At 42.7% G+C, this 26,348-nt stretch overlaps 1 protein-coding gene across 1 annotated transcript in view; it reads right to left on the bottom strand.

Annotated features, from left to right (window-relative positions):
- TGFB2 (transforming growth factor beta 2) overlaps window positions 1-26,348 on the bottom strand; it is a 77,032-nt gene that overhangs the window by 47,438 nt on the left and 3,246 nt on the right. The window contains exon 3 of the mRNA XM_068675083.1: window positions 26,273-26,343. Coding sequence (XP_068531184.1) covers window positions 26,273-26,343 — 71 coding nt within the window. The remainder of the gene's footprint in view (window positions 1-26,272; window positions 26,344-26,348) is intronic.

Genomic DNA, 26,348 nt, shown 5'->3' with positions numbered 1-26,348 from the left:
TACTACAGAAATTAACTGGGATCACATCAAGAATCTTCCTTTCAGTGCTGGACATCTCTTTCCATTAGGGCTGTGGTAAAACGGGCAGAAATTATAGCTGAGAAAGATCTATAGGCTCCAAATTCTGATACAGTCCAAAGTCCTGATAAAAGATACTCCAAAGTCCTGATAAAATACAACAAAAATTGAATATCTGTACAAAAGTCAATAGAATGAGTCAAAATTCAACCATGCAGAGACATCTGAAGCCCATAATTATCAAAAACTGACAGCACTTTTTATGGCAGTAACACCATTCCCTTGGGATCTACCCTGTTCATTAAGAGAAGTTATAGAACTGCTGCATTGCTTTGTTTAAAAAATATATACATATATATGTATATATATTGTCATTCCCGGCCTTTCAATGGTAAATACCAAGAGGAGGAGTGGACCAGAAAGAGTCTAGTGAAGTAAAAGAACCACCCCACCAAAAAAACAAACAACCCAACCCAACCCAACCCAACCCAACCCAACCCAAAAAACTACCTTACAATGCACATGATGCAAATATAGCATCTCCTTAGACTTTGATATTCAATGTAGTTTTCTACTTGGTTTGACATGGTTCCATATTTCACCTGGCTACATCTGGCAGTTAATTGTCTGTTTTAAATTAATAACCCACGGGGCCTCTAAATGTAGTGGGAATGGTAACTTCTAAAAACTTGTGTACTTGGCATTTACAAGTAGACTACATGAAAAAGGACACACCATCAGTGGTGGAGAGAGAGACCACTTTCCAAGCAGATTATTTGTATCCTCAAATTCTTTGTTGTGCCTACCCTAGTATGTATAAAGCTGAACTCTCATCAATATTGCCTACAAGGAAGGAACAATAAGTGATTACTCACACAGAAACACCTGTAAGTTTGTGGGAGATTTTTTTGTTTCCTGTTAGTGGTGACTACAAAAGCTTCCCTGCCTCTGTATATGGCATGGCGAATAGTACTGTAGATTGTAGAATATCCTGAGTTGGAAGGGAACCAATAGGTAGTATTAACAGATAACAGTCTTCAATTACAACAAAGTTCACAACATCACCATTTGAGTGTTCAGATGAGATGCACAAAGCAGCACATAAATGGGTATAAAATAACTTCACTGCTAGTGAATTTGGAATGATCTCCTTGAACCAGTATCACAGCCATACCACATGAGGCTCCACAAGGGCGAAGCTTTCCCCTAAATAAATGTGTAAAACTCCCACAAGTTAAAATGGAAGTTTTAACACACACAGTTGTTAAGGGTGGGAAACAGCCTGTGGCTAGGTGTTAACACATCCATTACAAATCCTTGTTCTCCAGGGCTCAGAACCACGCTGTAAACATTTGTAATTAACTATGGCACACCAACCCTCAAGATTTGCCAATTATAAAAATTAAAATGTTGCAACTGAATTCAAGAAGGAATCAAAAGAAATGCTGTGCGAGTGCACTGGAAGCAGACTCTGCTCAGCTGAAAGAAATCAGGGCAGTTCCCCTGCAGTGATCACAACACAACTGCATGAAGTTATGGGAGCTATGGATTTAGCTTGTGATCATGCAAATTAAATTTGAAAATCAGATACCAAGCTGTTAAGTACGTGAACAACACCTGCTTATGATAAAACACATCTCTGATTAAACTGTGTCATCTCTTGCCTAAAGCACTGCAAACACATAATGCCTCTTCCCCCTTGTCAGCCATCCCAAGGGTGGAGGGAAGGACACATGGATACAGTAGATGGGTCACTGAGACTGAAACAAAAAGGAATAGAGGAAAGATAGAAAAGATGAGCTTGTCTACAAAGTAACACAGTCCATGGGATCAAGTGTAGGCCGCTCGACAAGTAGTGCTCAGAAACCATTAATAATCAGAGGATATGAAGCACCACTATCATGGAGACCTGGGACAGGTGCCATGCAACATACAACTCAAGCAGTACCTATCCAAAGAAGCAAAGGCTGAAGAACTTGTCATATGTTGTTTCTCATAAATATCAATTGTATAATCTGGAATAGCAAACCTAGCCAATGTTGGGCACTCAGTCAGAAAGATGATACCACTGTGTTTTGCTTTCTTAAACAGAGTATGAAAAAGTTACTCTCAATTCATTCGGTTGTTTCAAAATAGGGGCATGAATCATAGAATCATATAATGGTTTTAGTTGGAAGGGACCTTAAAGATCATCTAATTTCAACCCCCTGTCATGGGCAGGGACACCTCCCACTACACCAGGTTGCTCAAAGCCCCATCCAAACTGGCCTTGAACACTTCCAGGGATGTGAGAGTGATGAAGAAAAATGCTCATAAGTTACTTCTCCATTCTCTTCATAGCTCCTATTTCTGAAAGGGCATTAAATCCCAATTCCATCTGAAAAAGGGAACAGCGATGCAAATGTTAGACAGGGGGGTCAGAGCTGATACTTATTCCTCTGATAGGCTTCTGCGAGAATTTGTAGAAACTCCTGAGTAACAGATACTAAAGAATGCTACTTAATATGCCTTGGATTGATTTAAAAGAAAAAAAAAGTGTGATGGCAACACTTAAAAATTGGCAAGTGGCTTTTACATGATCATTAAGTCAGTCCACTGCAATCTATTTCCACAGAAGTGATTTCTGAGGTCTGTCTCAGTTCTTCAAGTGCAGAGCAAGCTACAAAGCCAACTGAGCATTTGGTGAACAAGGGCTGCAGCACAGTGTAAAAACAGACATGCTTAGGCCAAGCTTGGAGGCACAGACACATGACCCACAGTAAGGTAATTCAGTTTCAGACCTGCTATCCATTCTGCTATCCTTTTACAAACAGGGCCAATACACACCCTTGGATGCAAAGGACTGTGGACACCTGAACTGTATGTTTGACTTACCTTGATTTTTGAAAAGTTCTGCCACAGATTAATACATTAACCCTTATCTATTTTAATGTTCCTCGTTGCTTCTAGTAGCAATTAAACTTGATAAAATTTAAACTTGAGAAAAGATAGTTTTAAATGGAATATAGTCTCATGTATGTAATAGCAAAAGGCTGGGTTAGGATACATACTATCTATTAAAAATGGAAAATGAGGAATTAAAGACAGAACTAGAGTGGGAAAATATTCAAATGAACTACTTGTTAGCACCTAGAAGAAAGAAAACAAGGAATTGAGTAACAGCTCACATGGACTTGTCAAAAGCAATTAGCATCCAAACAACCTGAAATGCCTTCAGGACTGGATAACAAGCTTTGCAAATAGTGGAGAAACCACAGATGACATTTATCTTAACTTAAGTAAGTTGGACGCTTGACATGCCCATTAGCAAATGGGGGAAATATTGTAAAGACAAAAAAAAAAGTAGGCAGGCTGCAAGACTGGAAAACTGGACTGAGAAAGCATCTGAGAACCATCTATCTGACTAGGTTCTGCAGAGCAATAAAACACAAATTAACAAGTAAATTTGTGTGACTCAGACAAAACAAGAGAAGACAGAAGGTGTCACAATAAAAGAACCTTCGGCTATGTCAACAGCTGCTGCAAAAAGCAGGGGAATGATCCATTTTCCAGGTCCATGCTGGATGAATCTTGCGTAACTCCAAGCTGCATCAAGGAACATTTATGCCAGGTGTCACAAAAAACCTTTGGACATTAAGGATAATGAAATTCTAGAACAGGTTGCACGAGGAAGCTGTGGTGGCAACTGGAAGGCTTTAGGAAAAGGTTGCACAAATATCTATCCGGAATATTATGGCTGTAGTCTACAACCTCTTCTAATGCAAGACCAGCTGAGCAGATTCTTGAAGTCACTCCAGCTATGTGTTTCTTCTGTGATAACGGGCTGCTGGCAAACAGCTTACATTTCTGAACAAGCTTTATGAATACATCTATTGATACCTACATACGTCAGATATGTTTATGCAAAGTAATTCAGGAATGTATGTCATGAGGTCAGGTCCCAGAGGGCACAGATCAATACATCAACTCCACTAACATAAACAGTGCTGCACACCAGCCAGCAAGAACCTAGCCCAGTGTGCAGCAAGGTAATAACAGCTCTGAGCAGGGAGCTGAAGCTGTCAAGCACAGAAAGCTTCTGTTGCAGCCCATGTGAAGGAGAGGCTCCTAAAACCTCTTCTGTGGGAATGACTTGTACATACTATTAAATACAGATATACAGACAAACCTAAACATTTAACATTTCCTGCATAATCCATTTAAAAGCCTGCTGCAACTGTCCTGCAACTACAGAGCTAATAAACTGTAACAGCTCCTTAAGATAAGGAGATAACCCTGTGTTAAAATAATTTATACCAAAACATTTGAAATGTGTAATAATGCAAACATAAAGAGCAAAATCTCTGTGGTATTACTGTTAAGTCCATGCTTAGAATAACACCGCATATAATTATGACTAATACTCCAACCCCTGGTCTTGAATTCCCCAAATTATGATGCTATGTTGTACACTGCTTTCCTCCACTGGTGATTCATTATCTTGGGTTAGCTTGTTAGAAAATAAATATATTCAGTATGAAGAGTAATGGTGAAGTTTTAGTAAAATTACTATGATATGCTTCTTTCTTAGTCTTTGGCATTATTTCATCCAAAACTTTGAACTTGCTGCTTTTCCTGATGTGCATTTCAAATTTAAAATGAAATGGGCCAATAGCTGAAGCCAAAAGTTTGACCTCTAGTATAACTGTTGTAATCTTCTGGGAAAATATCCTCTTGACTCTAAATTTCTCTTTTCAGACTCACCATGCTGCTGCTGAGAAATAAGTTATTGGAGCTGTAAGGTCATTATTAATGACTGGCCTTGAAAAAGGAAACAACAACAAAACAAACACCAGTGGCACGTGAAGTTTCTCCATTTCTGATGTACAATTGCTTCCTAAGATAAGCATGCTGGACTAGCACAGACATGAGAAGATGAACGCTATCACATGAAGACATATTTTAGTTCATATTAAAGCCTCTTTCTGAGCACACATGACCCTGGCAGTGTAACTGATTATACCATGGAGCATCTTTATCTGGCTTGTCAGTTTAGATGGAAAGGTCTGTTGGGCTGGGAAAAGTACATCAAGATCAACTGCGCCTCTCACAACAGGGTCCTGATCTCCCACTGTGGCTTGAGCAACTACCGTAACACAAATATTACAGCGTTCTTTACTTAGCCTCAATTGGATAGTGTTGTTAGATGGATGCAGCATGTTTCTATCAAGAAATATTTGGCTGCACTTCCACTAGAGTGAAATGATCCCTGTAAATACATGGACAAATTGTGGCTGGCCCTTGGCTCTTCACATCAGAAAACCTTTCTGTCAGCAGCTGCAATATGGGGTGAAAGTTGGCTGATGCACTAGCAGGACCAGAATGGGAGCAAAGAAAAGGATCTCTGTTACAGGAGCTGTGGAGAGACCTGACTCACTAAACGTGGGCAGTTATAGCCTCCCCAGCTGGACTGTTCCTATCCATGGATGTTTTACTTAGCACCTCTCAATAAGAAGGAGGAGAAAAAAAAAATAGAAAGGATATACAGAGTGAAGTTCTTTCTCTTTTTCCATTTTTCCGTCACAGAAGAACAAGACTCCTTTTCACATCATTTTTTTCCTTGGTGACATCAATAAAAGTTTAAATTCCTTGTCAAAAGTGATGAGAAAATTATTAATGACCCAGCATAGCTGCCAATGCCCTTGAACTAAGAGTGCTTGTGCCTACCTGCTTGGCTGTCAGTACCCAAAAATGGTACCACTGCTTCACAATGCTGAAGGTAAAATGGGTATTCTCATACTTACTTCACATTAACAAAGTCTCTAAAACAGAAGGATTCCAGGCTCTTCCAATTTCCAGTCAGAAACATGAATTCTTACCACAAAGACTTTGATTTGAGAAAACACTGTCTTCACAGCACAGATGTGATGTCTTTGCTCTGGGTTGTACTGGATGCTTTTGGCCAAGTCAGCCATGGGCAATTTTGAAGTCCAACCTCAAGAGCACAAATTGTGTCAATCCAATCTAGAGGTGTGTAAAGCTCAGCTCACCATATCCAGAATTTCACAGTAACAGGTAAATAAAACCCCTTCCATGTATCAAATAAATTGTTGCTCCCCAGCTCCACCCCACCCCTTGGAAAATGTCTTCATGGTGACACCGAGGCTTCCTTTGTCACTGTTGATGCTAGTGTAACAATCAGTTCCTCAGATGAATTACTTTTTGTCATGAATGGTTCCGTCACTTGTGACTTTAGCTTATGCCAAGAACCTCTCATCATTTGCTGACTTCACTCAAAATAAAAGCTGAACCAGCAGAGAATCAGGTAAATATATCACTTACAAAGGCAGCATGAGAATCCATGGCATCTCCAGATCTCTGTGAAATGCCTTAGGAAAAACATAAGAGAAAACTGACAGATTTAGATATGTCAGACCTGAAGGCAAACCGCAGAAAGCATTCTCCATAGTAGTCATTTTCACATCAGGACCTTTTCTAAAACATGTCTGTGATGAATCCATGAAAAAGGATGCTTCAAAGCTTCCCAGAGGTGTAGAAGAGAACTCTTCTCTCTCGTATATTTCTGATAAAGACCCCAACAATGGAGACCAAGGAATTGGGTTTAGTTGGGTTTTACCAAGAAATCTGCAAAACTTCATTTCAAAGAATAATCCATGAAATAAAGGATTTGCAATGTTGCTGATATCAACTGGTTTGCAGGTCACTAAATACAAATACAGTGCTGAAGCACTCCTCCAGTCCAGCACTTCACCTCAGCAAAAGGGCTCAGATATCCTGCAATACTCAGGGCTCCAGAACCAACCAAACACATCCAAATGTCTCCAGAATTTCAAAAAAGAACATATATATGTGTATCTGCATGTGCATACAAACACACAGAGGAATCAGAATGTTACAGTATGCATCTAATCCTAAATATGATGAGGCAGAACAAAGCATAGACCTAGATCCTATTTGTAACACAAGAATCATATGTGCATGATTATACAAACAGGGCATTCACTGAAGGCAATACTGATGGTGACCAGGCACATGGGAGTGCCCATCCTCCCTTATTGAAAATCATACATACAAACTTGCTCTGGATTATCCAGCACTGACCAATATTTCTTCATCTATTACTATTCATAAGATCAAGTAGCTCCTTTTTATTAAAAAAAAAAAAAAAAAAAAGGGGGGGGGGAGGAAGAACAAAAGGGAAAAAAAAAAAAAAAGAATAAAACAGTGGGTGTCACTGCTCAGCTATTTGAACTGGAAGATATAAAAGCAGTCAGGAGATTTCAGTATTGCCTTGCAGAGAGTGGAGGAGATGAAAGCGAGTCCCACGGCACAGGCTCTGTTCCTCTCGCCCCACCTCTGCCAGGAAGCGCTCCTGTTCCCCTGGCAAGCTGTGCAGCTGGCTGCCTTCTCCTGCTCAGCCAAGGGTCCAGGGAACAGCGTTTCCAAACTATTCCCTGGCTGGAGGAGGAAATGAAAGCAAGTCATTTTCAAGAAAAGCAGGTTGGATTGTCCAACTCTTCCACTCTGGGGAACAAAAAAAAAAGGGGGGGGAGAAGGGGAGGAGAGATGGAAAAAAAAAAGGATTATACAAGAACTAAAATGTAATGGAGAAGGAAAGCCAAAAGAAAACTGTACATTTTTTTGTGTTGCAGAGAATTCAAGATGCACAGACTGAAAGCACTGACAAGACATCTTTAAATGATTAAGATAAAGACAGTGGGTAACAGATGAATGTTAGAGACAGAAGGAAGTGAAAGTTTTTAACCACATTAAAATCAGGCAATCTTTCCTGCTTCATAACCATAACTGCAATTAAAATGATTTACACCCTGCTCCAGTACAAACCAGGAATAGAAAAGCTCAGAGAAGGTAATCCTTTGTTAAGGAGAGCTCCCCAGCCTGCAGAAATTAATGCCCCTAAGCTGACTGGATGCAGGAAATGCACACCTGCCTGCCCAAATGGAGGTGTTTAGCTTTCATCTCTGTTTTTTCACCCAAACTAGTCTAGGCAGCTCCCAGTCAGCTCTTTTCTAAAGATCCCTAAATGTTTCACAGACTATGGCTGCTCACTGAGGCCTGAGAGTGCTATGGAGATGGAGATGGACATGGAGCAATGCAGAACACTGCAGAACAAAGGAACAGAGCCTTTAGGAGCTTATCTGAAGAGCTTTATGTACAACTGGCCCCAAGTCATGATATAAAATCCTGGCTATCAGAAGATTACTTTCAAAAAGCTGGTTATTCTGCTTTATAGAGTAACATGTCAAAAAACGATTATTTCCTGAAGATATGTGCTAGAATTGACTTCAGTTTAGCTTCAAGAGAACAGACTCAAAGAGAAAATCAATTATTATTTAAGTATAGGTATTCCAAGGTCCTTTAAGTAAGTCCTAATTGCTGGGATGAATTATGATCCATCCTGCCACCTACACTATTTATAGCACATTCTTTACAGACTAAGGGCTCTGATACCAGTGTGGGATTGCCTTTCCACTGACTGCTTTGCAACATGGAGTCACTAGCCAAGTCGGTGACTTACAACTCTCCTATACCTCGTGCTAATGAATGTGAAAAAGAAACCTGAAAACACTATCTGTCTTCCAAACTTAGAATTTCTTGCCACAGAACTAACCTCACAACTGGAGCATCCAATTTATTACTCTTTTCAGAGTAGAGCTGCTGACTTCACGAGTGCTGCATATATCATTACCACGTACTTCCTACCCCAGAGTTAGGAGCTGTAGGAAGTAACTCTCCCACCAGTACAAGGGCATCCAATTTAGTTAGGTCAGGCCTTTATATGTCATTCCTGATGAGGTATTATAACTCTCTGATCAGATGGTTTCTAAAGACCTCTTATTTTAGGCACCTTTCAACCACATTTGTTGATTGTGGAATTGTATAAGACCTCTCAGGTCAGAAAACTGTCTGAGACAGAAACTGAGTGCAACTACAAGAAGATAAAATTAAAACCCACAACATTACAAGCAAAAGTAAAAGCTGCTGAGAACTACTATACATCAGAAAATAAGATCTGCAGATAACAGATGAGAAAATCAGAGAATCAAAGAATCATTCAGGTTGGAAAAGACCTCTAAATCATATAGTCCAACATTTTACCTAGTACTGACAAGTCCACCACTAAACTATGCAACTACGTTCTATATCTACATGTTTCTCAAAGACCTCCAGGGATGGTGACTCAACCACTTCCCTGAGCTGCCTATTCCAATGCCACACAACCCTTTCAGTATAGAAATTTCTTCTAACATCCAACCTCAACCTCCCCTGGCACAACTTGAGGCCTTGTCTTATCACTTGGTGCTTGGGAGAAGAACCCAATCCCTACCTTAAAGTAGAAGTAGTACTTTACAGTCACCTCACTACAATCACCTTATAGTGAGGTGACTGTAAAGTACAGTAAGGTCTCCCCTGAGCCTTCTTTTCTCCGAGCTAAACAACCCTAGCTCCCCCAGCTGCTTCTCACAGGATTTGTGTTCCAGGCCCTTCACCAGCTTTGTAGCCCTTCTCTGGACATGCTCCAGGGCCTCAATGGCCTTCTTGTAGTGAAGGGCCAAAAACTGAACACAGTATTTGTGGTGTGGCCTCATCAGAGCTGAGGGACAATCACCTCCCTGCTCCAGCTGACTACACTATTTCTGATACAAGCCAGGATGACACTGGCCTTCTTGGCCACCTGAGCACACTGCTGGCTCATATTCAGCTGGCCATTGACCAGTACCCCCAAGACCATTTCCGCCAGGCAGCTGTCCAGCTACTCTTCCTGCAGCCTGTAGTGTTGCCTGGGGTTGTGCCCCAAGTGGAGGACCTGGCACTTTTTGAACCTCATACGGCTGGTCTCAGCCTATCCAGATCCAGCCTACCCAGATCCCTCTTCAGAACCTTCCTACACTTGAGCAGCTTGCGCCTAACTTGGCGTAATCTGCAAACATACTGAGGGTGCATTCATCCAGATCATTGATAATGATATTGAAAAGAACTGGGGGACACCACTAGTGAGCAGCCTCCAACTGGATTTTACTCCATTCACCATGACTCTTTGGGCCTGGCCACCCAGCCAGTTTTTAACCCTGTGAATCCAACCCTTGAGCAGCCAAGGCAAAATGAAGTGGGCACAAAAGCTTCATGGCCAAGAAATTTAAAGAGGACATTTACATAAGTACTAATGATGTTTAATAATGACATTCATTCAGTACATGATAAAAACTGCTGAAGTTAATTGCACAGAAATATGAAATACGCTTCTGTAGATAAAAACGACAGGCAGCCTTAAGTTTAAAAGATATTTTTTTTTGTTCCAGCAGCAAATCAAAAGATCTTAAAACAACAGCTACTACAATCAGACATTGTGAAATGAGCAAGACCAAATAACTTGCAAAAGGATTTGTAAAGAGCTGTTCAAGGAACTATCTAAATCATTAAAACTGTCTCTCAATAGATCCCTGAAAATATTTTAAGGATTGTATTTGAAGAAACGTATTTGCTAATATACAGTGCCTAAACAGGGTAATAAATGCTATCTCACACATACAGTCAGCTTTATATTGATCCGAGACTTAATATGCAAAGTACAGGAATCAGAATCAACTCATAGGAACTGAAGGACTATAAACAACACAAAAACAGATACCATTGGTCCAGGGTCTTAGTGAGTGAGACTGGTAGTCCTGTTGATAAGACAAGTGTTTTAATATAATATACTTGCATAGCTGTAAGACATTTAAGCTGGTGTTACATGACGATTTCATTAAGAAGCAGGAACAGCAGGACATCAACATGGCCATGCAGTAAAGGAATCAAAGCCATGCTTTTTTTATGAGACTCAAAATATAATGGTAGACAGGAAACCACTATTGAGAGACAGGCTTCTAACAAGGTCCCATAAGGCTCATTTTACAGTCTTCTACTATTTAATATTTTTATCAGTGACCTGGAAGGAAACTAAGCCATTATTAACCAATTGCAGATGAAATAATTACAGGGACGTGACAAATAATGAAGATAACACATCACAAATACCAGTGAATTGAATTGCTTGGTACATATAGATATGAAGATGTAAATGTCAGTTGAATCAATATAAAAAATATAACCCTAGGAAGAGAGAATCTAGATCATACTTACAGAGTAGGGGATTTCATCCTGAGAGTCAATGTGTCTGAAAAGATTTGGGGAGGGGAGGGCCCCAGTGGATAACTAGCCAAATATGCATTTCTATTTCTCCTAGCAGAGCTCCCAGCTCTACTACTGAAATTAGCTGTATAAATTGCGGAATAATGAATAAGAACAGAGAGACCGTAATATGAATGTGATTACAGCGCAATCACTGCTGAAATACTCTGTAATACTGTTGTCCACAATCCCAGCAGTATATGAGTGGACCAAAGGAGTTTCAGAGAGGAGCTGTGAGAATGACTACAAAGGGGCTGGGAAGTGTCTCAAGCAGTACAGCATATTAAACTTAAAAACTGGCTCAAAAAAAACTCTAAGGATCTGAAACATACCCAAAGCTGGGTAAAGCAGCCCACACTGTGCTTAAGGCTGCCCCATTTCTGGGTCTTCTAGGAGCCAAGAAGCTTGCTCACAGCAAAATCATAGAAACATTCAGGTTGGAAAACACCTTCAGGATCATCACGTCCAAACATCATCATCTCTTACTGTCATACCCACGTCTCATAAATGCCTCCAGGGATGAGGAGTCCAACACTTCCCTGGGCAGCCTGTTCTAATGCTTGACCACCCTCTGCATGAAGAAATTCTTCCTAACATCCAATCTAAATCTCCCCTGGCACAATTTGAGACAGTTTCCTTGTATTCTGTTGCAGAAAAGAGATTGACACCTCCTCACTGCAACCTCCTTTCATGTAGTTGTAAAGAGCAATGAGGTCTCCCCTCAGCTTCCTCTGCTCTGGAGTAATCAGTCACAGCTCCCCCAGCTGTTCCTCAACATATCTTCTAGTTCTTTCATCAGCTTGGATGCTTTCTCTGCACTATGCTGCCTTGTTGAGCAGCTCAATATCCTTCTTGTAGTGAGGGGCCCAAAACTGATCACAATACTCAAGGTACAGTCTCACCATTGCTAAGCACAGACGGACAATCATAGCATCATAGAATGATTTGGGTTGGAAGGGACCTTAAAGATCATCTAATTCCCACCCCACCCCGCCATGAGCAGAGACACGTCCCACTAGACCAGGTTGATCAAAGCCCCATCCAACCTGGCCTTGAACACTTCCAGGGATGGGGCATTCACAACTTCTCTGAGAAACATGGTTCAGTGACTCACTACCCCATAGTAAAGACTTTCTTCCTTCTATCTAATCTAAAACTACTCTTGTGTAGTTTAAAACCATTACTCCTTGTCCTACCCCTACAGTCCCTGACAAAGAGTCCCTCCCCAGCTTTCTTGTAGGTCCCCTTCAAGTACTGGAAGGCCTCTGTAAGGTCTCTCTGGAGCCTTCTCTTCTCCAGGCTAAATTATCCCAACTCTCTCAGCCTGTCTTCATAGGAGAGGTGCTCCGGCACTTTGATTATCTTTGTGGCCCTCCTCTGGACTTGCTCCAACAGGACCATGTCCTTCTTGTGCTGGAGGCCTGAGAGCTGAACGCATTGCTCCAGGTGGGGTTTCAGAAGAGCAGAGTAGAGAGGGAAAATCATCTTCCTTGATGTGCTGGCCATGCTTCATTTGGTGCAGCACAGGATACAATTGGCTTTCTGGACTGCAAGTGCACATACCTGGCTCATGTTGAGCTTCTCGTCAACCAACACCCTCGGGTCTTTCTCCTCAGGGCTAGCCTCAATCCACTCTCCACCCAGCCTGTATTTGTGCTTGGGATTGCCCCAACCCAGGTGCAGGGCCTCACAGTTGTCCTTGTTGAACTTCATGAGGTTCATACAGGTCCACCTCTCAAGCCTGTCCAGATCCCTCTGGATGGCATCTCTTTTCTTGAGCATGTCAGTCACACCACTCAGCTTGGTGTCATCCACGAACTTGCTGAGCATGCACTTGATCCCACTGTCCATCTCACCAATAAAGATTTTAAACAGTGCCGGTCCCAACACTGATCCCTGAGGAATACCACTCATTATTGATCTCCACTTGGACATTGAGTTGTTGACCACAGCTCTTTGAGTGTGATCATCCAACCAATTCCTTAGTCACCAAGTGGTCCATTTGTCAAATCCACATCTCTCCAATTTAGAGACAAAGACATCATTTGGAACAGTGTCCAATGCTTCACACAATCCAAGTAGATCATGTCAGTTGCTCTTCCCCTATCTACCAATGTTGTAACCCACTTGTAGAAGGCCACCAGATTTGTCAGGCATGATCTGCCCTCATTGAAGCCATGTTGGCTGTCACCAGTCAGCTCGTTATTTTCCATGTGACTTATCACAGTTTCCAGGAGAATCTGTTCCATGATCCCCCATGGCAAATAGGTGAGACTGACAGGGCTGTAGTTTGCTGGGTCTTCCTTTTTTCCCTTTTCAAAAATGGGGGTTATGTTTCCCCTCTTCCAGTCGGTGGGAACTTCACTGGACTGCCACAACTTGTCAAACAGGATGGACAGTGACTTAGCAACTAAAAACACCAGTTCCCTCAGGACTTGTGGACATATCGCATCAGGTCAAATACCTAGAGAGGGCCTACAAGAAAGCTGGGGAGGGACTCCTTTTCAGGGAGTGCAGTGATAGGACAAGAGGGAATGGCTTTAAACTAAAAGAAGGTAGACTTGGATTAGACATTAAGAAGAGATTATTTGCTATGAGGGTGGTGAGTCACTGGACCAGGTTGCCTAGAGAAGTTGTGGATGCCTCATCAAGTGTTCAAGGCCAGGATGAATGGGGCTTTGAGCAAGATGGTCTAGTGAGAGGTGTCTCACATAGAACCATTCTACGATTTGATGACTCGAGCACCTTTAAGTTCCTTAGAGGTCTTGAAACTGATCCCCTCCTACAATGGGTGGTTCTTCATTCCCCCAGTCCCTGCATTTGCCTTCTGGGGCATGAGCTACATAGCTAGAGCACTTGCCAGTGAAGGCTGAGGCAAAAACGTCATTAAGTACCTCAGCCCTCTCCATATCCTCTCCATATCCTGGGTAACCAGGTCTTCTGTTTCGTTTCAGTGTAGGCCCACAATTTCCCTAGTCTTCCTTTTAACACCGATGTACCTATAGAAGCATTTCTTGTTGCCCTTAATGTCCCTGGTCAAATTTACTTCTAAAAGGACCTTCACTTTCCTAACCCGATCCCTGATTGCTTGGACAATTTCTTTGTTTTCTTTCCAGGCTACAAGTCCTTGCTTCCACCCTCTGTAGGCCTCATTCTTCTGCTTGAGTTTGGCCTAGAGCTCCTTGTTCATCCATGCAGGCCTCCTGGTGTTTCTACCTGACTTCCTCTTTGTTGAGATGCATTGCTGCTGAGCTTGGAGGAGGTGATCCTTGAATATTAATCAGCTTTCTTGGGCCCCTCTTCCCTCCAGGGCTTTGGCCTACAGTATTCTACCAAGCAGATCCCTGAAGAGGACAAGGTGCTCTCCTTAAGTGCAGGTTACAAGCTTGTTGTGTGCCCTGAAGATCATAAAATCCACCCTTGAATTTTAAATTTCCCATCATGCCCTCCTTGTTGGTGAGAATTAGGTCCAGCATAGCACCTCTCCTCATTGGCTCCTCCAACACTTGGCGAAGAAAGTTATCATCAATGCATTCCAAGAACTTCCTGGATTGCCTATGCCCTACTGTGCTGTCCCTCCAACAGATATTGGGGTGGTTGAAGTCCTCCATGAGAATCAGGGATTGTGAACAAGCTGCTTCTATCTATAGAGGGCCTCATCTGCTTGGTCTTCCTGATCACTTCCCAATTCCTTCTGACCACACTATTTCTGATACAAGCGAAGATGACACTGGCCTTCTTGGCCACCTGGGCACACTGCTGGCTCATGTTCAGCTGACTGTTGACCAGCACCCCTAGGTCTTTTTCTGCCTGGTAACTTTCCAGCCACTCCTCCCCAGGCCGGTACTGCTGCATGGGGTTGCTATGACCTAAGGGAAGCACCCAGCACGTAGCTCTGTTCAACAGTATGCAATTGGACTTGGCCCATTGACGTAGCCTATCCAGATCCCTCTGAAGAGACTTCCTACCCTCAAGCAGATCAACAGCCCCAACTATCCACCAAACTTCCTTCTCCTGCAGGTGCCCACATAATGGACACAAATTTGACAGTAGTCTTTGAAATAGCAAGAGAGGATTTAAACCACATTAAAGGCTAGAACTTATAGCTCAACAACTTAAAACACCAAGATTCTTGTTCCTAATGAATATAATTAATCATTGGAAAAATCTACCAGATGTTATTTGGAGACCCTTTTAAAAAGGAATTAATTCAGATAAATTCTATGGCCTGGAAAACACACATAGGAAGAATGAAAGACCATCAAGGTAGCATCCAGCTTTTTAATTGGTCATGGTCCATTCAAAGCCTCCTAGAGCAACGTGAGTCTCATCCTTCCTAAGGCACAGTACAGTGCTCATTAGTTATGAGCAGACCTGGAACTTTATATCTCAAGCAGAATGTCTCCTCTGAAGGGAGCATATACTTCAGTTGAGAGGTAATACTAAGGTTCACTCAAAAACCTGCTTGCAGGCCTGGCTGTCATTACACTAAGGCATTTCACATTCTGTGACTGTAATTTGCCTTATATTAAATAAGACTCAAGCCCTTTTGGTGTGGTTTTTATGCCATACCAAATTGAGATGAAGTCTTGTTCCAAAATGACATAGGAAGTGCCACAATAGGGATGATTTTCTTAGATAAAATACCAAGTTCTATTTCCTTTTCTCTCTTGCCTCTTATTTATTTATTTATAAGACCTGTGGAGGCTGTTGAGTCTTCCCAGGCTTGAAAAATATGTAGTACAAACATGATTTAAAACAGCATTCAGGACATTTCTAATCAGCAAAGCAGGTTTACTTGACTCAGGGTTTATCTACATAAAAGGCTAGGATTCTAAAAGGCTACGAAGGACCCAGCAGGAGAGAAATTCCTAACTCCTTTAGGTGCTTCTTAAAATCCCAGTCACAATGACAGTTCTGCTTGCCTAAACAATCACTGCACAGATTCCGGTTTCAACAACACAGGGAAAAATCTGGAGTGGCTTTACCAACTCAAAATTAATTTGTTCTAACTTTTCATCCACGTAAAAAAAAAAAAAAAGTACCTCAGAAGTTAACTCATTATTTCATGAGGCACTTTGTGACATACCAAGTCAGAAAGGCTTAATGTAAAACCACATGCGCTTCCATGCTATAAGCACAGCTCTTGTTCCCAAACTACTTGGCTTTCCAGCTTGTAAACTCAGCATTTATCATGCAGCAAATTGACTTTCAGAAGTTGTTTTCCTGGCTCTGGATCTATTCAGAACTGACTTTCAAGATTTTATTGATAACATAAAAACACCTTGTTGGCTTAGGCCTGACCTTTCTTTACAGTCCATTGCTTAGGGATTTGCCACATTCTTATTCACAGCCTTCAGATTCCCCCCTGCTCTGGGCGCCAAGGTCTGATTTTATCCTTGTTTGTAAGAAGCCTCTGGATGTGGAGTGATGAGCTTCTAGACAAAAACTCACTGTGGGGAGGGTGATAGACATATATCATGGCATGTTTATTTGCCAAGACCTTTGCAGTCATATGGTCATTTATTTTAGATAGGGGGAGGTGTGGAATACCCAGGAAGTACAGGACATGAACTCATGCCTCCTATTCTGCAATTCTTGCCATATTGCTGCCATATGCTGTTCCCAGATGACATCTGCCATCAAATGCTTCTATCAATAAGCTACTAAGGTGTTTATTTTTAAAAGCTTTTTTTTTTTTTTGCAAAGCCTTATGCAGAATAGCAGAGTAATGTGTCCCAATATATCTTGAAGATGTGTCTGTTCTCTGAAACAAAGGAACAGCACTTAATGTCTGATCCAAAGAGTTTTGCAGTCAATGGAAAGACTTCCAGTGTTTTCAGCAGGCTTTGGACCAGGGCCCTTAATCTGGGGAACATACTCTCAAAAGGCAGAAAAACGGAAAGGTTTGGCTGTATCACATGTATAGCTGGCCTTGTGGCAAGTGTGCATTAGGCAGATTCCCTTCCAGACTCTACCTCAACAAATACACTTCCAGCCAGAGAAAATTAAGTCTCCCAATAAAGTGGGTAAATAATAGGACTCCAACTTGGAAGGAGGTAAGTTCCTTCAGACACATGATAGTGTTGTAACTCAGCCTCTGGCCACCTTTATAAAGATCTCTTTTTCTATATCCTTTTGGGGCTCTTTTCTTCCCTCATTTGCAAGGGGGATGTGAAGTTTCCAAATACATTGCTCCTAGCATTGAGGAGACATGTAAGCTGCAATGGAGGAATCCAGATTAAAAGAGGGAGAGACAGCTCATACCCCCAGCAATCTGTTCGAGTCCATCCTAAATGAGACTAAGCTGCTCACTTAGCTCCCTTGCTTTCCAAATTGTATATCCTGGCAGGGAGCCTCTCAGTTCCTATCGCACCACCAGATCAGAGCAGCAGATTTATTTTCAAGAAAGCTTTGTTTCTCACTTGCAAACCCAAAGCTGTATGTACTGTCTGCTGCAACAGCCTGCCATTATATGCTAGGTAAACACGTAACAAGCACAACAAATGAAACATACAGGCATCTTTCAGCGGACCTCAATGTTGAAATGTGGCTACTTCACTTCCAAAGCGTGCATCAGGGAAAAAAAATGATATGGAGCAGTGATTGGCACAAGACATATATAGTCCTTGCTCTGCCAGGGAGGCCCAGAGCCAACTATGACAGCCAAAAAAACTGGGCTGGATCGCTCAGAGATTGGGCAAGAATGAGAACACCAAGGATCTGCATGGATCCAACAAATCTCCAGGCAGATTAAAATATCCTATCGTGTTGGAGAACATAATACACTGTTTATCCTTCCCTGAGGGCAAATATCCCCTATGGAAGCATTGCCTGTAGGCATATGGATAAAGAAACAAACTGCTGATATCACATGTGTCAGTGGACCTGACCCCAGTCTCCATAAATTTTGCTTACTGAGTATTCATGAAGTCATATGATCCAGTCAACTGGACTGATTCCTGCACCAGCCCCTTGAAGCGTGAATGCTAGGTGCTGTGATACAAAGGGAAGAAAGAGTGGCTTCTCTGTCACTACATTCACAGGGCAGCATTAACATCTCCCAGCTTGGCTACCCACCCCTGGAAACAAACAGAGGTGGGACAAGGAGATGCAGCCTGCCAGCAGTGAACACCAGACCCTCATCACACTGTGCCTGCCAGACTCTTCTGCCATTATTTTAGCCCACCACTGCATGCAAAAAGGGTAAATTTGCTGAGTTGTGTTTATATGCCACTTGGGAGATCAAAAGTTCTGCAGGGGTTATTCTTCCTAGTACACATCTGGACAGTCCTGTAGTTCTTCATCACAGTTTATCACAGTTCATCCCCCAAAAGACAATTTATAGATTATATTGGACAATGCTTGCCTATATAGGCAAGGGCTACTCTTTGACCAATTTTGGGGTATAAGAAATTATCTGGAAGCACAGTGGTAGGCTCAAGCTGATTAAATATTATTGCCCAGAAACCTTCATCAAGTATGGGATTGCTAGGTACTCTCCAACCACTTCAAAAGAGTCAGGGCTGCTAATACCTACTAGTACCTCACCCTCCTAAGTACAGTGTCCACCCATGGGGTTGTTGGATCATCTCACAACTCCCCATCCAGTGAAAACCAGCATGTTCTGATTGCTATCTCTCTATCATCACTATAGTAAAGGTAAGTTACCAGCACTATTCCAGCTGAGCTAGCTGCTGAATTGCAAATGCTATATGTAAACAAAAACAAGCAATAGAAGGAACTTCAGCAGGCTTAGTTTGCCTTTCAAAATTCAAGGCAGGGGTTTCAAAGAGATGAAGCCAGGGAAAACATTGGATACTAACATCAGCCAAACAGGGAAAAATAACGAAGTTGTAAGACCAAAAAACTGAAATGGAAAGAATGACAGATTTACTGCTGCATTTGATGCACATAACCACTGATAGACTCTCCCCAGGAAGTGTTGAAATTACCATCACTGAAATGAATCCAGAAGCTAAAAATTAAATTATCCTTCCCAGAACATTCCAATTTGGGCTTTGGCAACACCAGATGTTTTAATGCTCTTAAATATATGCACGCGCGTGAGCGCGCGCATGCACACATGCACACATACATACTTAAGTACAGTATCCTCTTTCACACAAGACCTCCCTCCTGGTTTTCACAAAGTCAGACTGAACATATGGTCATTTTGCAGTCCTTTCTTCAAAGTCTCTGTTCAAACGCACAACTGTCAAATTAAGCAATCAATAAGGAGCCTTACAGCAGCTCCAAGTTATGAATGAATAGCTATTTGTGAACTCGCCTGTCAAGACAGATGAGGTATTTGTCAGTGCAGCGTGGGTTAGATATGGTGGGAAGGAGCCAAACAAACAAAGCAAAAGGTCAATATCACAACATTTCCCTTTTTGCCTCCCCTCAGCTTGCCTAAAAGGATGCTACAGCTTTTGATGAAGTGTAATACAGTACTCTATTTACATGCAACCTATAATGCTTATTTGAAAAGAAATATTTTCACAAGACAAGTAAAAGAAAAATGTGTGCCAGGGGTTGAAGAGCATGAACTTTTGTGTGTAAAGAAGCTAAAACACAGAGGGATAAATCCAAGATTAACAGAAAACAACACATCTTTAGAAATTTTGTGATACTTGAATTGAGACCACCCTATGGAAACTGAAATATCATGCATTGTTTTTCTTGCATTAAAACATGTTATAACACCAAAACGCTCTCATCTTTCAAATTAAAACCTGAATGACAGAGAGATGTTCTCAAGGTCCTCTCCAACACTCAGAGCCATAACTTTGCTGCAGGGACTGCTGCAAGGTTTTGCTTCCCCTGAAAACCAAGCATGGATGCTAGAGAACCCATACAACGATACTGGAGGTATTTCAGCAGTGCCTGTCTCCTTATAGTGAACAAGCAGCCTCTCTGTGCTGCTGACCAAGCTCATCCCCACCTGCCTCTCTTCACGAGGAGCTGGGAGCTTTCCAAGCAGCACGCATGAGCTGCCGCGCAGTTCCCTTCAGAAAACCTGACCCTTTTAGAGGACACTCTGCTACCCAAAGATGAAACTTCTCTATTCTGGACCAACTTGCAGAGCACCAAAAACACATAAAAACCTGCTCACCAGACAGATCTAACGAAGCCAGGTCTAGCACTTCATTTCTCCAAGGCTAACCCTGTGCTATTTGAGCTCGGAGAACCACAGTACTAAATGAAGTCATGAGTCATTCAGAAACTCTAAAACAACTGGTCACACTGGAAGAGGATAAAACATAACACTTCATGCTAAGTTTCTTCAACCCCTCATCCTGTTGTCACAGACAAATCTTCGAGTTTCTCCTCTACACTCCTTAGCTGTATTTCTTGTATGGCTCGGTACCCAGCTGCAGTCACTAAACAGCAGCAAGGACAGTGAAGACAAGCATGGGGGAGGCATTTCAAGAACCACAGCTGCTCTGGATGGTCTGCTACGGGAAGCCAACTGATAGCAATGAGAGAGCTAGGCATCAGTCTAGGCACAGATCAAAAAATAAACAAACAACAGCGTGGGGTGGAAGGCAAAATGCAAACTTCCTCTAAACAAATGACCAAAACAAAAAATTCAGCCTAAACAAATCAGCTGAAACATCCACAGCACAGCACTGCATTAAGTAATACCTGGGGAGTGCATCATTCTCCAGCCAAAAGCCGCCTGCTCAAAAACGTGCAGCATGTAGTTTCACAACAGGAACGGAAACACTTGTACCTTTACTAATGACTTGTTTTGTCACGATACGCTGGGCTTTTCCTCTTCATTTGCAGAACAGGAGCAGCCTAGCAGAGACCCTGCAACGGCAGAAGTGGCCAGCTGCCCAACAGGGTAAGGCCTTTTCAGGATCACAGGGCTACTGAAGAGCCTTTTCTTTCCTCTATGAAAAAGCTTGTACCATATATCCTCTTGACTGGGCTCTGATGCCTAAATGACAGATTTCAAATAAGTAAGAGGGATTTGAGCTGTCTGGCTTTCCTCATCCCCCGTAAACCGGGCCCCAGTTCAGGAAACTAATTAGGCACGCATATAACCTTAGTGTTAATGAGTCTATTCATGCATGTGAAGTTCTGCATGTGTTTCAGCACCTTGCGGAAGAAGTTCATTAAGGACAATAGCCCAGAGTCCTTATCCATCTTTTTGCTCAGCAATTTTGCAAGCAAGAGCCTCACACTCACAGAAATACCCTGGAAGTTACAACTTCAAAATAATGCAGTCATGCACTGTTGTTCTCATGCTGTGCACCAAGGATGATTTCGGGTAAAAGCGGCAGCTGATGAAGATTAAGATGGTGCTCTGTTGTTTTGGCACAATTGCTTATTCCTACCCAGTCCTACAGTCAAGCAGAGCCAGCAAGAGCAACACCAGCACTGGGCATTCCCAGCAGATCTCCAGCCCTGAGCTCTGTTATTTATGGGAGGGCTTCACATAGCATCAGAAGACAAGTACACATTTCCAGGTAGGCCTCTGGTACTGTAAAACTCTCACACCACCAACGGGCTGGGGGCAGCAGGGGCAGTGATACTCATCTAACCTTTTCACTCAACAAATGACAGGGTGGAAGTATCTCTTTAAAACAGATGTTAGAGATAAAAAACAAGAAGGGCTGCGACAACAGCTTTGGACAACAGCTCCACGTTTTTCTTGCAGGTCTTCTCAACTTTCAGTAGTGAGAGCTAAGTAGTGGGACACAGGTCTTTTGCATTTCTGGAGGTGTAGGCTTCTTCCTCCACAAGAAATGCAATGAGGTGGATTTACCGTGCCAGACCATGACCTCCCCCTCTCCCAGCAAGTAACTGATGATTCAGAAGGCAGTCAGGAAACACACACGCTGCACCCAACCATCTGCTTGATACGAGTGGGAGTTGAAGAAGAGAGCTCCCTTTGATTTCGGCTGTACTCGGTTAGCACACCACAGCATGTTATTTTATTATCCCCCTTAGCACGTAGATGACTACTGTCCAGAAAATAACCCTGCCTCTTTTTAAAGCCATCTGCAATTTCCTGTTTTCTACATCCCTGCATAGGAAGACTGTAATAAGTGCCATTCATGAACAAGGAACTGTTCCTCCCACGTCTCTCCTCAGGGAAGCCCGCACATTGCTTCAGGTCCTCTGTGCAAATGACAGCAAGCCTGGTGAACGTGCAGTAGGCATCCTACAAAGAGGTGCTCCAGAGCCCTACCGTAAGGTCAGCACAGCTTGGTTTTAAACTACACTGCTCCTCCTAAGACTCTTTCTGTATCATTAACAAAATAGGAAATCCTGCAAGATTAAGTTCTCTGTTCTGCTAAATGCAAACACACGTGAGCTGCACAGTTGTAGCTGTTCATGTCATGGTGATGATGCTGGTGGTGCTGGGAGGCCAGAGCTGCTCCTGAACCAGCAGCTCTTGTACCCTGCAGACAAGGAGCCCACATACATATAATTACTGGTAAATCGAGTCCTTGTTGATAAAGTAGAAGCATGTCATTGTGCCCAGTCAGTTTATAATGTTGTCTTTCATTAGGTAAACGCTCAGGAGAATGACAGTCTGTGTAAAGCAATATTCATGGTACTGAACTCCCAAAATGACAAATCCTACCACCAACCTCAGGCGGGAAGCTGGGGAGGCAACAGCATACTAACACAGTCCAAAATCTATGCAAAACCAGGACCAAGCCCAGAACTGTGATTTCTTGAGCTACTGAGTCCTGACTGACCCATCTCCCACCATGCAGCACACTGAAAATACACATGACTGAGGTTTAAGCCATCAGTAATGACCAATTCATTGACTGTGATAAAACTTGCTATGAATAAAAACTACAGAATTGGGCTCCACCCCCTGCATACACGTGTTGCCTCTTTTTCTTTAGTGTTCCAGGTATGCACTAGTAATGCAATCTGTAATACATAACTGTGCTGGCATTAAATTTCTGTTTATTTTCAGTGCAGTGATGATTATTCAACCTCAAATCGATAATTAGGTTAGGTATCAGGCCCCAGACGATCAATGAGGAATTGATAAAAATGTCTAAGATGACTTGACCTCTGGCTGCCAACCAGTCTTGGGAGAGATTTAAACTCCCAGACTCTAATCCACGTTGTCGCAAGCACAACACATGCAGGCATGCCTCACAAACAAAAGCCTTTGTTTTTTTCACAAACTCTTTATAGTATTTTTTCTGCCACTGCTTTTCATGTCAGTTGGCTTTGGGTCCGGTAGTCCCCAGACTGCTGAATTTCCACATATATTTCCATACTAGATGTGCCTTTAACCTCAAGTGGACTGTCAAGCCAGATGCCAGATGCCCCCTTACTTCCTCAGTGCAAACTATCAGTAAACCTTAGCATAACTCTACTTTGAGTCTTAAACTAACAGCATGTGAAAAGATTAATATGAATAAATTCAAAACTAATCAGATCCCTTCTTTAAATGTTGACACAGTATTATTTATATCCCATAAATACCTTCTTGACTAAAATTCATCCCAGGAGATTGGCACCTTGCCAGTTCTATTCATATTTACTGTATTTATACAGTACAGTTGGCCAAGGATAATATTTAAGACAAAATATGCCTTAGGGTATATACAATATCTCTTATAGTTTTCCTTTTAAATCTCCTCATTGCTAAAAATATTTAGTCTGAACTTTATAAAATGCCCCACAAAGACCTATCAGCAATCTGTAGTGATATATTGCTGACTATGAGTATAATTAGAGCATATTTGTAATACTTGGGTTGTAGTCAGTTGCTGAACGCTAACAACTTGTGGTAAGAACTGAACCACTGATCTTTCCCATGCCTTCCTCCCGGCAGCTTGTGACCTCCAGTGCGTCCGTGCTGATCCCCTTCTCCCCCAAGTACAGCAGAAGCTGCAGAGTTAAAAAAAAAATCCACTCAGAAATGCCTCGCAGCAAGCACCCAGGGCCGCCAGACCTGCACTTTCAAGATCTTCCTTTAAAATATGGTGGAGCGATTTCTTCCTTGCTGTCTTTTTTGGAAAGGTTCACTCCGTCCAGTATAACTAGAGAGCAGTGGAAAAACAGTTAACCTACTTACTCTGATGTTCGCAACAGCACTTGCACAGTAGTACTGGATCGGCTGCTGCAGGGCCCTCTGATCCCAAACTTGTGATGCACTCTGTTGGTAGATACCTGCAATCTCCTTTGCTCTTCCAAAACCTCGATCGATCCTTCAGCACAAATCTGGCCTCTGCCGAGGTTTTAAAAATAGATCCTCTTTCGTCAGTGCCATCCAAGTCACACACCACAGATATTTTAATTTTCTGGAAAGTCTGTGGCTGTATTTTGGACTACCAATTCTCTGCCATTTGCTCACGCCAGGGAAAAGGACAGATGTGTGGTCAGTGCTGAGGCACTTTACCTTCAGCGACAGCCACAGGGTCAGTTCCACCGCTAACGGCCTCCCTAACCTTTGCTCTGAGGTGCTCATCACTCTGCTCGGGACGTGACCTGGTAGGTCGCAAACCAAAAGCACTGACTTACACCAGCAAAACCCTACTGCATGCTCTAGTAGAAAACTGACACGGTTTCTGTGTTCTCGCTATTGCTGTGAATTACACGGCACCTCCTTGCTCATACCCACTTGGCTCCAAATAGACATTTTTTTTAAAAAGTATTTCTTCCCTCAGGGTAACAAGGGTGGAGTGTATTTATCATGGCTATTAGGGATGGTGCCATAATTACAATAATAAAATGGCTCTGACTGCCAGGGTGTCCTGTACCTGATGGTGTCATTTAACAATAAAGGGAGAAAGGGAGGCAGCTGCACCGATCGTAGAGTTCGGATACCTTGGCTGGCATCCTGGGACTCTCACATGCAAGACAGAGCAAGCCCCAGAGCTGCAACTTGCTAAACTAAAAATAAATAGGAGAAAATGCAATTAGAAACTCTAAGATAAAGTTACCAAGATGGCTGCATTATCTATTTAAGCGAGAGGTACGTGCTTTTCAAAACCAGACAGTAAGTATATAGGGCATCAAGTGGCGGGGGAGGGAAGAGAGAGGGAAGGGAACGAAATGAAAAGAGTACGGGCTCGACTTTGGATACGCGAATGGTGGAGTTATTTTCTGCTTCTGGTATTTCACTTTCCTGGGTATGATGATGATCTAGATTCTTTTAAGGGAGTGCAGTACAGTGCTTTTTCTTTCTTCTTCTTTTTTTTTTTTTTTCCCCTGTACACTTAAACTTCACTACCAAAACAAAAAGGCACGTCGTTACGATTATTAATCACGCTAAGTGGATTTGGTCAGCACAGAGCATTTGTACCCTTCTGCTGTGCACAACGTGGCGTGGATCATCAGAAAGTCGTTAATAACAGCAAAAAGGCAGACGGGCTGAGACAGGTTCCAAGAACCGAGGCTAACCAGAAGGGAAAACTTTTCCTGTACCTGAAATGAAAGCGCCCATGAACTGAACCGGGCGGCTAGTTACAGCTGGAAGAGGAGGGAGGATGTCTGTGCCTCTGTCCTCTCCGAGTACTGATCTGCACAGCGTCTGCAGGACAATGTGCCGGAGGGGCGCAGAGAGAAGGGAAGGGAAGCTGGCGGTGAATTTTTTTCTATTTTTTTTTCTAGACCTCCTTTTCTTTTCAGTTATGGAGAGATGGAAACCTGCCCAATACAGACACTCCAAGGGAAACAACAGCAGTGGAAAGATATTGGCTCTTTTTGGAGGCTGCACACGGGGCTGCGGGGAAGCCGAGCCGGTGCTGGGGAGGGAGCGGGATCCCAGGCGGGGGGCAGCCGTGCTCAGGTAGGTGGTGGTGGGCAGTGCAGGCACCCTGCGGAGCTCCTGGGTGACTCGAGGGCGTCTGAAATCCCGCGAGTCTGGAGGCAGCTGAGCCCCCCACACTGTCCACATACATATCCCCCCCCTCACCTAAAAGAAACCCTATAAGTAACCACCTAAGACGTTGAGAACTGGAGCAGAAAAGGAGGAATACGATGCACGGGGCTGGTATTTCAAGGTGGTGGCCACTGCCAAGCCTCGGGGGCAAAATTACACACACATGCACAAACACAGAAGACTTACTTTCAGGGTAAAAAGGCTGCATGTCTATTTTGTAAACTTCTTTGGCATAATACTCCTCGTCGCTCCTCTCCCTTTC

Source organism: Anas acuta, chromosome 3 (assembly GCF_963932015.1).
Source record: "Anas acuta chromosome 3, bAnaAcu1.1, whole genome shotgun sequence".
In the NCBI taxonomy this organism is placed as follows: domain Eukaryota; kingdom Metazoa; phylum Chordata; class Aves; order Anseriformes; family Anatidae; genus Anas; species Anas acuta.
This window is presented reverse-complemented; position numbering and strand designations above follow the sequence as displayed.